This window comes from Emys orbicularis, chromosome 7 (genome assembly GCF_028017835.1).
Source record: "Emys orbicularis isolate rEmyOrb1 chromosome 7, rEmyOrb1.hap1, whole genome shotgun sequence".
NCBI classification, from domain to species: Eukaryota; Metazoa; Chordata; order Testudines; family Emydidae; genus Emys; species Emys orbicularis.
The window spans coordinates 31461588-31474554 of record NC_088689.1 but is presented as its reverse complement, the minus strand read 5'-3'; the positions used below and the strand labels follow the sequence as shown (position 1 = coordinate 31474554).

The 12967-nt window shown below is 42.0% G+C and overlaps 1 protein-coding gene across 2 annotated transcripts; it reads right to left on the bottom strand.

The window, feature by feature from the left end:
* Positions 1–3305: 3305 nt before the first annotated feature.
* Positions 3306–10109, bottom strand: CCNJ (cyclin J). Of its 2 annotated transcripts, none has more exons than XM_065408370.1 (5): positions 10041–10109; positions 7597–7807; positions 5573–5872; positions 5326–5485; positions 3306–3717 (listed from the first exon to the last, which is right to left on the bottom strand). In XM_065408370.1, exons 1-5 carry the CDS (start codon positions 10107–10109, stop codon positions 3306–3308), a joined length of 1152 nt encoding a protein of 383 aa, XP_065264442.1. The 2 variants fall into 2 exon arrangements, with proteins under 2 accessions (XP_065264442.1, XP_065264443.1); XM_065408371.1 differs by having other exon boundaries at positions 5326–5452.
* Between the last annotated feature and the right edge of the window lie 2858 nt (positions 10110–12967).

Here is a 12967-nt window from a genome sequence, read left to right as displayed (position 1 = left end):
ATTTGGAGCCCAGTGCCTAATGGGGTCTCATTTTAAATAGGTCCACATATGTACCCATTCTTGATGTGAGAATGAGATTCTTTCTGTAACAGCAATTATAAGAAATTTCAAACATCACTTGTTCTTGTGCTGCCTGCCCCACAGGTAAGCTCTGGCAGCAAGACTTACTACAGTTAAGGATCCCAAATTCTGGATTTCTCAGGGTTCTGTTCACCAAAATCTATGCTGTTCCTCTTCCCATTCAATTCTGACTTTTTCCATACAGTTCTACTGTAGGCAGAATGACTTGCCAGTAAGACTCGTTTTTAAATTTTTTTTTTTTTTTTTTTTTTTTTTTTTTTAAAGTCCTACTATAGCTGGTAAGCTATTTCAGAACCACTTTTTGTATTTCTCTCTCAGATGTAGCTATACACTGGATACAATATTGTTGAAGTGTACAATATTCTGGCTTATGTTATGGATTTTTTTTTTAAACCCTCCCTGCACAATTTCCTTCCTGTTTTGTTGTTATAAATAGACTCCTGCCACAGGAGAGCAGTGGAGAGAACCTTCAAGTTCAAGAGCTGTGGTAGGAATGAAGTTACACATCAGTTAATTCAGGCATTTAAATAAAACAAAACAAACCAGACACAGACAGCAGATGATTTACTCAAAACTAGTTTTATTTTTTAAAAAAATCCAAGTGCATAGCACTCATCCAGATTCCATTGTTGTGGATGTTTTGCATTTATGATCATTTTTAATTATGCCATTAAATGCACATTCTGGTTCGCTCAGTAAGAACTTGAAGTAGTGTATTTAATGGACACTGGTAAAGCCCTTTTTCAATAACACATTGAAATTGTTCACAGTGCACGCTTTCTCTATTTTCATTGATACTGTAATGTCAGACACAAACTAAATAATAAATAAAAAAAACAAAAAAGCATGTAGTGGATCCTTTTACAGTTAAGCCTAATGCCTTAAAACACAATCAAAATACCCTACTATATGTAGACTTTGCAGTATTAACTAACTGAATAATCACCCCTATAATTCCAGTGTTAATTACCTAATTTTATATATAAAATACTTGATAGATTTACTAATATTTCAAAAGAATCTATACTGCTCCATCACAATTAAAGATGACATTTAGCCAAGATATGCATTTTACAGACAAATTGCTACAGGCATCTGCTGTTATTTCAAGTCATGGTCCATCAGAACACTGTACATTCACATAAACGAGGTAGTTAGAGCACTGAAAACTTGGACCTAGCATTGCAATAAACTGAAATCTGAAGATGGAAGACAGTTTCCCTTTTGGATCTATTCCCCTTCTCTCCAAACTTAAATGAAAAACAGTTCAGGCATTTTAGGAGGTAGGAAACTTGCTTGCCCCATCCCACCAAAAAAGAAATAAATTTTGGGGGAGTGATGGAGGGAAAAAGAAAGGTGGCTCTTTGAGGAGGTAACAATAGTTGATATTGTGCTCACCTGGAAGTTTATTCTCTAGCATGAAGTAGAGAGGCTTAATTTCCCCTTACACATTCTCCCAATCCTCCTCTCTCCCCATGAGAAAAGGACAATTTGAAACATGATGTGTGTTAAAATAACTATAGACACAGAGGATTTCTTCTCCTCCGTAATAAAGGATGGGTTCTTGCAACATATTACGGTTCAGCTCCAGGAAGAGCCATCAGAACAAGCAGAAGTATATTCAGTAATTGACGAAGATTTTGGGATGCCCCCTCTCCCAAGTTAATCTTCCATATTAATATTGATGTCAAACACCCCTTCTTTCCCACTCCCAATATTCTTTGCAACATACAGTGTGAGTGAACTTCCACTGATCATATAGTAATAGAAGGTCTGGCCTCATGTCTGCCATTTAACCATGCTTTTAAGTGCTGCCATTAGAAATTAAACAAAAAACAAACATACATTTAAGCCAGTAGGGCTCTCTCCATCAATTCCCTCTCCTGTCCCAGATCAGGGGGAGTCAACTGCCTGATTTTGTAAACAAGGAACTTCTCCATTAATATACTATCCTCAACACCACCTTCATCCTCTGGGGCTGGAGGAATGAAGCTTCCTACTCTCAGGTCATCTGATTTGTGGGTGATATTGAAGCTCATACAGCTAATGAGCATCCTGCCTGTGACCTAGCAATACACTTTTGTTCCAGCAGTGAGAATGCTGATGTTGCTCTTCAATGTGAGACTTCTGTGAAGCAGAAGAATGAGCTGCCACAGCATTACCTGAGAACTTATTCCCCCCCACCCTGCACCAAGCCTGACATATGAAATACTGATTTTTTGTAAGCATTTAACGGTGCCTTTTCTGTGTAGAGAATTTATAGACTGAAAAACTAGAGGATATTTTGTATTGGTTGTGTTAATAAAATATTAAAAAAAAAAAATCACAACCGTGAGTTCTGGTACAGTATTAGTTCAGCTTAAACTTAAACTACTACTACTCTGTAATCATTTGATAACAAGAGTGTTGGGTGGCAGGGAGTAGTTAGGACTACACTTCTACTTTATACACTTACAAATCCCTTTGGTACTCTGCACTGTAGATGCCCTGAAAGAAATACTACCCTGGATTACACCCAGTTAAGTGTACACACAAGCAGCACAGAGTCATTCTGAATAGATAATTCCCTGAGTTAGTGAGAAAGTGTTATTCTAAACATCTGAATCAAAAGGAAAATATGTAACATCTGTCCTGTGAGGCACAAGATTTAAAAACAATAAAAAAAAGTCAGTTAACTCAAGTGCCTTAAATTGGACATACATTTTACATTATAAGAGCATGAGCAAAAAAAATGACAAGTAATTGCATTACTGATTTAGTCAATGAAAGTTTGTTTCTCTCTACGTGGCCCCAGTGTTTCTGGGGAAGCCCATCATTGCTCAGTGGATTCTTAAGTTTCAATTTACCGAAAGTAAATCTTATTCAGTACTATATGGAAGTATTGCATAAATATGACCTCTTCAAAGTAATACTGTATATCTCCTTCATTAAAAGATATGCCTCTAGCCAGTCCACAGCCATTTTTCTCTTGACCTGTATTTCAAAAGTGGCTGTTAAGAGCACACAGTGCACTGGAGTGTCAAAAGTATTAGCACATGACTGCCATGCACACATTCCTTTTAGAAAACATACTACATGCTCGTTCTTTGCAGAATCTGTACTTGAGCTAATCGGTTGCCAATCCAGCTGTTTTCCTTCTGGAAAGAGTGCTACTTTTATTTAGATTGTTGCCCTCAAACTTATTTGAGGTTTGACAAAAATTAGGGTATCTAAATTTGTATTCATCACCTCTCAAAGCAGGGAGTAATACAAGGATACCGTCCATTGATCTGGTAACTCCGGTTGTACGAGACACTTATACATGGCTTCACTTCTATTGGAACTGCTAGTGACATACTAGCACCAGTCTGTATGTGACCTCGAGCCTGAACGCTGGATTGTAAGCCAGCAGGGCAAGTCTGCAGTGGGTAAGAGGACGTGTGACTAGTTGACACCATCTGCTGACAGTTTTGCTGTTGTGAGGTTTGATGGTGATACTGTAATGGAGCTTGATGCGCCTGGAGATACTGTGATACATGTTGTTGAACATGAACCTGCTGTGGAGTTGGAGTCTGGGTAGGAAACGCGCTCTGTTGTGCAGGCTGGGCATGTTGTCCTTTTTGCTTGTTTGCTTCTTTTACGTCATTATCATGAGCACTATAATACAAAGAGAAAATAAGACCATTTTAGTCAACTTTATGTACAGTTTTAAGTGTATCCTAACTGTAAAACTGCAACAGCCTTTAAATATCAAAAACTATTTTTAAAAGGTCATTTAAGAAGCAATTCATATTCTTTAAAGATGTACACTAGGAAGTTTAAATGATTTTAAAGGTTAGGGCCAAGAACTTTCAAAAAGGCTACAATGTTAATAGAAGTATTTGCATTTAAGAGTTAACGAAAGTAGTCTGCTTGGATATAAAGAAGTCAGAGCAGTAACATTTGCTAGTACAACATTACAGTGACAGTGTATGAGAATCTGAAAGTGACATTTTTGGTGGCTAATCTGCTCCTAGCAATGAATGATTGTATTTATTTATTTTATTGTGACCATCTCAACTTCTCTGAGTCATTGATACTACTGATCATGAGGGACTACTGACTTGCTCATGGTGCCTTGCTGGAGTGACCCTGCAGTCGCTCTTCCCCTTCCTCTTAGGCCTTCCAGAGAGGTGTTGAGTACTTTCTTTCCCACCCCAATGGCATTCTTGGTATCCTTATTCTGCCACAAGGTTTGATACTGTAATGCCTCGTGATTACTGTGTACAGTATGCAAGGCCATCAAGGGAGATAGTTATGGACTAGAGTGCCACCTGCATGGAGAAGACAGTTTCTCTTCAAGTCTTGATTCAGATTTTTCTGTTCTTTATGTGCTAATCAAAGTTTGGACGTGGATGGGAGCAAATGTCAACAAGAGGGAAGTGAGGCTGGTGGCCTAGGGATTCATCTAAAAGAATGGAATTGATTAATTGGGGGGGGGGGGAAATGTACTTTCACCCTTTTCTAGTATGGTTCAGTCTTGTGGTCCCATTGAATCCCTTGGCACATCTGATATGTAGATAACACTGGCCTGCAGTTTTTCCATTTATAAATAATGAGAAGGCAAGTTTCCCCCTCTTAGTTGTGGGCCCCTTCATAACTATCCACACTTTTATAACATGCTCCATTGGGAGCATCCTCTACTCAGAAAGCTCTAAATTCCAGAGGCTTAGGTAGACCTCCTATGTGCTCAGTACAATTCACTGGATACCTATTAAATTCAATTCTCTAAAGCTCTATGCAGATTGGGAGCCAGTTAGTTAAGGAATCTGCTTCCACAGGTTCATTTGGAACAGCTGAGATCTGCTACAGCACCCCAAAGGCACTCAGGTGAAAGTCCTCCCCTTGCTTCCCCATACTCCAATCTTTTGAACTTGCTACTTGACTGCCTACCGCAGCCTAAGTTTGGTGATGTTCAGATCATGCTGCATGTCTTTTTTCTTCTGTCGTGCTTTTGTCTGAGTATTTTATTTGCTGGGAGGAGGAGGGGGGATGAAGGAGTTAGGTCAGGTGAGGTTTTTTGAAAAGCAGAGAGGGACTGACTTTAGGTTGGCTTAATAAATATTGTATAATACCTGGGTACTTTTGACATAGATGCTGCACAAACTCACTACTAAATAAACTACTGTTTTTGTAAATATTGTTTTTTAGTGTAAGTGTCCTTTAAATATACCATGCTGTTACAGAGACAAAGCCTTTACAAATGAGAAGCCAGCATAAGCTTACATTAACAGTCGTTCAATACATGGAACCAGGAAGTCCCAGGAGTATGCAGTAAGACGATGCAGTCGAGTTGGCCATGTTGGAGAGAGACGTAGGATAATCCTTGAAGAAGCCACACATGCAGTAGCCACTAACGAAGGAGCATAATTTAAAAACACATGATCTGGATAGACACAAAAATTGTTTAGATGAGTCAGACACAAATATTATTTAAGAAATAAGGTTGCATTAACTAAACCATGCAACACACCTTGCAGAGATACTTCCAGAAAGTAATCAGCATATTTTGCCATGTATAACTTGGTCTTCTCTAAGGAAACCATTGGCCAGCCATCGTGGAGATCTGTCTCATGGACGGCAATTGAAAGGTAATATTCAATGAAGTGAGCAGCAGTTGGGAGGCACAAGTTCCACTGAAATGTTTCTAGCAACAACAGCTCCATGTGTAGCAAGTTCTGTTTTGTTAATACCAGATTCATGTTAGTCATACAACCCAAGCTGTTCAATTGTTCGAGCTTAGGGACACTGTCTTCCTTTTCTTCAAATTTACCTTGGGGTGGGGGAGAGGAAGAAAAATATAAATATAATTAGAAACATGAGTACAACATAGCAGCAAATGCAGTTTGGTGTATCTTTAACATTAGGGTACTTTTCAATGTAAACACTTGCTATACAATTGTTTTGCCATGTCAAATAGGCTCCTGCATGCAAAACTCAATGGGACGGTTCTGCTGAGGAGAGGAGAGGCATACTGTCAAGGGTTAAGCTTCAGCAGATAGTTGCTATGCAACCTATAGGATATTACAGCAGTGTCACACTTCCTGTTGTCTCTTCATAGATTCTCTCACACAAACAAGAGCCAGTTGCAGAGAGAGAGAATACTGATGATGGTATGGTGTAGCCTGACTGTAATTCATAAATGACTTCTTGTTATTCATTAAGTTATCCTAAAACCTATCCCGGTAACTGCTGAAGTACCATTGAGACTAGCCTTAATAAATAAATAAAATAGTGCAAGAGTCCGCCTTTAATTTTTAGCTTAAAAAAAAAAAAAAAAAAAAAAAGTCTTTCCCTATTCAAAGTGCAGTAGGAAGAATCAACTTGGTATAGAGGCTCTAATGATTTCAGTGTTTACAGGTACGTTTAAATTCAATAACTGACTTAAGCAGAAATTGAGCCCTTCGGTCTAAATCAAGTGAGTTTCAGTAATCTGTATCTGGAAATGCATATTGTCATTTATGTAGACTTCCACAACTCTCCCTCCTTTTAAGTTCGTCAGTACTTAGATTGTAAGTCCCAGGGGACAGGGACCATCTTTTTGTTCTGTGTTTGTACAGCACCTAGCACAATGGGATCCTGCTCCACACTAGAACATCTAGGTGCTGCAGTAATATAAATAATAGTAGTAGCTCCACCCCGTCCTGGACTTTGCCTTATCATACGTGTATGTTTTAGTCTAACATGAAGTTATACATGTAAAAGCCCAGCAATAATGGATGCAAGTGCCACATTTCTATGGAACTCGCCACTGTTTTGCTATCCCAGTTTCACCCCATTTTCCTCCTTTCTTACACTCTTTCTACAGAAGGTGAAGTTATGTTCTTTTAGTAAATAAGGACTCTTCAGTAGCAGTGGGACTCAGTCCACCGAATTAATTCCCTTGGTTCTTCCAATTGTGGAAGGTACCTGTTTACTGTAACCATTTTGTTCATATTTTAGTTCTCACAAGATTATATAAATCCAAAAGTGACATTCAAAATGTCTTTTCAGCACCTACAACAGATGAGACTTTTCTCCTTTTTCTGTGTATAATTTGGCAACTTGGGAGGTGGCAGGTGACTGCCTTTAAAAAGAGGGCTCGTTTTCTTGTAATTCCTTCTTAAATTTTATTTTAAAAACTTTAGTCAATTTATTTGTGATGTAAACACTGATCTGTGATTGTAGCTTTTTAGTGTTCTTCCCCCCCCTTCACCAAATACCAACACAATTTGAAAGTGTTGAGAGAGGCCCGCATATTGGACCAAATTCAGCTGTGCTAATCTTTTATACATTATTTTCCTTCTAAATCTGCTTGATCACCTCAGAATGATCCTTTAGTTGGTACAAGAACCTAAGTCAGTTCAATTAGTGCCAAGTATCATAGGGGTAGCCGTGTTAGTCTGGATCTGTAAAAAGCGACAGAGTCCTGTGGCACCTTATAGACTAACAGACGTATTGGAGCATAAGCTTTCGTGGGTGAATACCCACTTCGTCAGATTAGTGCATAATACTTACTTGCTAAAAGTAAACAGGAAAGAGCAACCACATGTAGCTGCTGAATGGATATATCATAGCGGTCCATGAAGAGGTCCAGTAGATAGACAGCAAGATGTCGCGCAGCAGGACAGAGTCTGAAACGATTGCTCACAATGGCAATCAGGTCTGCAAAATATCTTCTCAGATTTAACTGGGGAGACTGGCCTTTGTAGGAGGGAAGCTTCAGCTCCTAGATAGAGAGCATCTAGTTGCAGTACAACCACTATTTTTATGCAAATACACTTGCCAAAAATACATAAGAAAATTGACTGGGTGAATACATAAAGGAATTTTCAAAGCAGTTTTTAGGAGGCACAGTCATGATTTTGCTATTTATTTTCACATAGTGGAACTGTTCTCTTGCTGGGGATGCCTATTTATTATCTTATGACACCTATGCAAGGAGTACCTAGATTCTACAGAACAATTATTTAAAATAGAACACTCTTATAAAGCTCACTTGGCCCAAAACTTAGAAACAAACAAGCCAAATAAGGTTTGACTGAACATAATGACAGACTGACAAAGAAAAACCCTTGTGGCATGGTCCGACTATAAAAAAAAAAACAAAAAAAAAAACCAGACTCTGAAGGGCAGACTGTTTCAAGGACAAGAGCCTTAACTGCTAGGACAGTGTTCTTCACTGTGGAAGGCAGAATTCCAGGCAACTGCAACCAAAACAACACAGCTGATATCCACTATCACAAATGAACAGAGAGAAAGAGCTACACTCTGGAACTCCAAGCTTTGATATGGTTTGGGATTATAATGCTTATTGTAATAACATTTCCCAGCAGGGGGCTTATTTTGAGACACCAGGTAGAGTTGAGATAACTGGAAAGTTTACAGATCCATAGACTTTCAGGCAAGAAGGGACCATCACGATCCTTTAGTCTAATCTCCTGCACATCATGAGTGTAAGGTAAATTCTAGAGTTTGAAAATCATATGATTATCTTTAAAATAACCACCCCTTTAAATAGTTTCAAACCATAAGGTTATTAAAGTTGTCAGAAGTTATTTACTTTCCTTTGCAATTAGAATCTGTTGTACTTGTTGTTTCTTGTACATGGGCCCAGTAATGTGCATTGCTTAAGTGATCTGACCATCAAGAAAGTTAATGCAATCACCAAAACTGCTTAGCCACATTTTTACTAGGTTAAATCATTGTTAACCTATTTACAACTGTTTGGGGATAAGGTAAGCCTTATTATCAAGAAGCAATATCCACAAACACTGACGTGAGTCAGCTCAGAGCTAAGAGGGGTTTCAAAACAGGATTGCCCTAACATTTATTATTGTTATTGCACCCATTTATAGAGCACTCTTCTACATAGTAGCTCTTTTTTTTTTTTTTTTTTTTACATAGTTTAAACTTGGATCTATTAATACTTCCAAAAAAGGGCCAAATGCACCATGACCAAAGGGCAGAGATAGGGGAATACCTGTGTAAATACTCAGGATTCAGTACAGATAATCAGGACAGTATATACTTAGAGACGTTACATATCTCAGCAGTTCAGTTGTTACCACGTGTTCTGCTGGAGCCAAGTCTTTTTCCATGCAGTTTTCAATTAACCTGACTTTAAACTAGCATGTTTATTTTCCTTTTATATAGCAGATTTGGAAATAATGACTGTTATAAATAGATTTACAACAAAATTTAGCACTGACTTATAGTAATTGTGCTGGAGGTTACCATACTTTTTATTTTGCAGTCTGCCTCCAGGGCGGGTACCAGAAAATTAGGGTCCAGCATTCTTAACAAGGTGGGGAACTTTCTACCAAGACCTGTAGCACTAGCCTCCCCTCTAATAGCCTTTTAACAACTCCTCCTCCTCCCCCTTTGCCTGCAAGGAGCCAACCAGCTTCACTGTCAGATGTTAATCAATGCCTTTATGTACTGAGAGGGCTGAAACGCAGTGCAGGCAAGTGCTGCCGTTCAAGTGTCAATTTACTTTATCTAACTTTAATGACAATGGGAACATATGCAAACCCTTGCACCTGAGGAGCCCAAAGCATCGTGCAAAAACCCAGTGAATGAATCCGTCCTCCCAACCCCCATAGGAGGATCTTTGCACGTTTTGCAGATGGAGAAGCTAGTTTTAAGATTTCAGTACACGTGGACTTAAAATGCCCAGACACAGGATCCCCCGTGGCTAAATCCTCTAAGAGCCTAACGATAAAGGCTTGAGACAAAAGGAACAGTAAGTCGCCTTGCCCTTTGAACTGTCCGGGGCACTGCCTCCCTCGCTCCCTTATAGGGACTGTCTGAGACCGTCCTCCTCTCCTGCCACTCAGGAAGGGAAGAGCGGAGCCTCTTGCCCTGCTCAGTCCCCTGCCCGCGCAGCCCGGAGGCTGCAGCCGAGTAAGGGGTCCGGCTGCCTCTGCCGCAAAGTCACCGAAGAGCCCTGGTCAAGGTACCTTGTAGCGAAGCGCTTGGTGGATGTCGGCAGCCAGCTGTCCTTTCCACCACTGCCCCTCCAGCTCCATGGGACAGGACAGGACGCGACGGCAGAGAGTCACAGCGGCACACGGCGAAAGGCAGCAGCCGAAGCCTGCGCAAAAGGGGAAGAAGCGGCGCCCGCTCAGTCCAGCCGCGAAGCCCAGTTTAATTCTCGCCCACCTCCCCCCCCTTAGCCCCTCTTCATTTGCACCCAATTAAAAGCAGCCAGTTACTCCTCTGCCCCCAGCGCACGCTCGGCTCTCTCGCCCTTCCCCCGGGGAGGCACTAGCAGCCCCACTCCCCCGCCACAGCTGATAGTCGTGCACGTTTCGAGGCGGGGCGGGGGGAGCTGAGTGCAGAGACCCCAGGGACACTTCTTGCTAAGGCGCAGCATCGTGTCCCCCCCGGATCCCGGCTGGGCTCCGCGCCAGCCTCGCACTGGAGCTGGCCCTTTTTTCTATCAACGCCGGCTGCAGGGGCACAGACTCCGCCGGGCGGGTGCACGGCTCCGGGGCAGCCTCATCCCCCGGCACTGCCCGGAGAAAACCCGGCGGAGGGGAAGGCAGCAGAGGAGGCGCTGAGCGGTTGGCTGGTGCAGCGGGGGGCGCAGAGGAGTAGGGGTCCCGGCGGCAGCAGCCTGCCTGGCTCCCGACACAACAAAGGGCTTGGCATGCAACCTCCGCCGCTGCTCCACCAGTAACTTCCCCACAACTCCCAGCGCAGCCTCCTCTTACCCCGAGCAACAGCCCCGCTCACAGCCCCGGCGGCAGGAGAGCCACAGGCATGTCCCCGGGCATCTCACCGCAGCGCTTCCCTGGAGCTCAGCTCTGCCATGGGGCTGAGCAGCTCCCCTCGCCCATTGTTAAAGGGCTAAGCAGGCAAGTGTGTATACAAAGCCAGGGAGCAGGCACATGCCGCTGGGCCTCTGCCAATCTACTTTCGTTTTACATCGTGGTCTGGCCCAAGAGCTCCAATCACGGCCCAGCATTCACGGGCGCACAAGCTCTCCACTCTACTGCCACATGCAAGGAGCCTTTGGACCCATTGGGCTGCCGTAGCCGCCCAGACTGAAAGATTTGGGGGTAGGGGGGAAGCGTGGGAAGAGGAGAACCATGGGACGCGGCTTTGCCCAGACTGCTTTTCCTTCACGTTTCCAGCCGCTTAGGGGCTGCTAGTGTCTCTCTCTCCGTGTACACGCCGCCTTTGTGCTACATATAAGTAATGTATGTCTGTATACAAGTACACACACGAGTGTCCATAGCGTCAGGAAGGGTTGCAAAGGGAAGGCAAAGAAGGGGAAAAAACGATAAGCGCGTGTGTTTTTCTTTCTCGGCATGAGAGTAATCTGCAGATTGCGTGGTGCGGGTCTCTGCATGCAGTGTGGTGCAAAAGAGAAGGTAGGATCAGGTTTCAGGGAGAAGCTTCCTGAGGACCTTGCACTTTAAACTGGAGGAATTCTGAGTTGGCTGGAAAATGCTGGGTTTCAGCTTCAGAAACACTGCAGTTCCAACTCCTTAAAACACGTTTTTGTTTAATTGTTGCCTATATTTGTTTTATCATTTCAGTCTTCATTAAATTATAGTATCACTGGAAGATAGATACCATAATTCACATTAACTGTTTATGGATGAAATATTCATTCCTAGTAAGTACTGCACAGAATTAGGTGCCTATTTAAATATAAAGAAAGAGACAAGCTCTTTCTGTGTGATATTAGTGGCTAGAGTTTTGATCCAATGTAATTCACCTTAAAACTAGAAGCTTTTCCAAATTCTTCAATTTCCTATGTTAATTTTAACAGACACTTATTGGTTAGATAACATTAATAAACACTGTTCATATGCAAAGCCAATTTATAGTAAGAATTTTATGTAGTAGCAAAATGCATAGTCCTGCAAAACCCTGTTGCAGAATATAGAAGCACACTGGAATTAGAAACAGACAAGATACTCTTATTACAAAACTCTAGGAAGTTCACTACTTTTTGTCTATTTCTGTGTGTCTTTGGGCCAGGGATGGTTATTTATTCTGTGTTTGTACAATGGCTAGTAAAACAGATCTTCAGTGAGGCCTTAATGCAAATAATACATACCTTAATGATGATAATTAATAATGAGCACCCCCAACTTCCATTGAAGACCAAACTTCAGAGTTTTGAATCCAGAATGACCAGGGTTGAATACAAGAGTCTGATCTTGCTAGATGCTGAACACCTGAAGTCCTTTTGACCAGTGCTGAGCACCTTCTTCTCTGAATGCCTTCATTGGGTCTTGCGGGGTGCTTGTCATCTCTCACTAGGCACTCAGCACTTGCAGGATTGGACTTCATGCTACTAGGCTTTTAGGCAGAATATGCTTTAACCTTCATATAAACTCACAAAATTCTGCTAACAAGCGAAACATCTGATGATGTTTCCATTCTTTCAAGCAGACAGTGGTTCACTCTGAAATGAATGCACAGCCTTGATGCTGGTGACTCTTGTGCTCTCATGTGGAGTTCCAGGCGGGGGCCTAATCACTCTCTCCTGCTGAAAAGTTTCATTATCCTTTCCTCCATATGTATGGCAGCCTAGTAGAAGGAGAAGGGCCCATTGAGACTGGAGATCCATGACACCTACCCACACATGAAGAAGTTGCTCCTTGGTGCACTCCCTGGGAAGCCCAGTTGCCCATTCCAAATCTCATGTTGAGGAGCTAATGCTAGTCTGACTACAATAAAGACTGGCAATTTGCATAGCTTTTAGGCCCCCTTCCAAGGCAAATATGCTGCATAGAGAAACTGTTACCTGGGTCTGCCTCCAACTAGCCATGCCCCCACATGAACGTGTGGAGGACCAACTGCCTGATGTTCATCCAGGGTGATGGAGGGAGGGTATGGGGAGTTCCATAGGTTCAGGAAGAGCAAG

Excerpts from the sequence above, each read along its gene's own strand:
- CCNJ (XM_065408370.1), bottom strand. The coding sequence starts at position 10,109 with ATGGAGCTGGAGGGGCAGTGGTGGAAAGGACAGCTGGCTGCCGACATC. Across the intron at positions 7,808-10,040 it reads ACCAAGCGCTTCGCTACAAG|GAGCTGAAGCTTCCCTCCTA; the intron begins GTACCTTGACCA and ends CTCTCTATCTAG. Across the intron at positions 5,486-5,572 it reads TCTGGAAGTATCTCTGCAAG|ATCATGTGTTTTTAAATTAT; the intron begins GTGTGTTGCATG and ends GTGTCTATCCAG.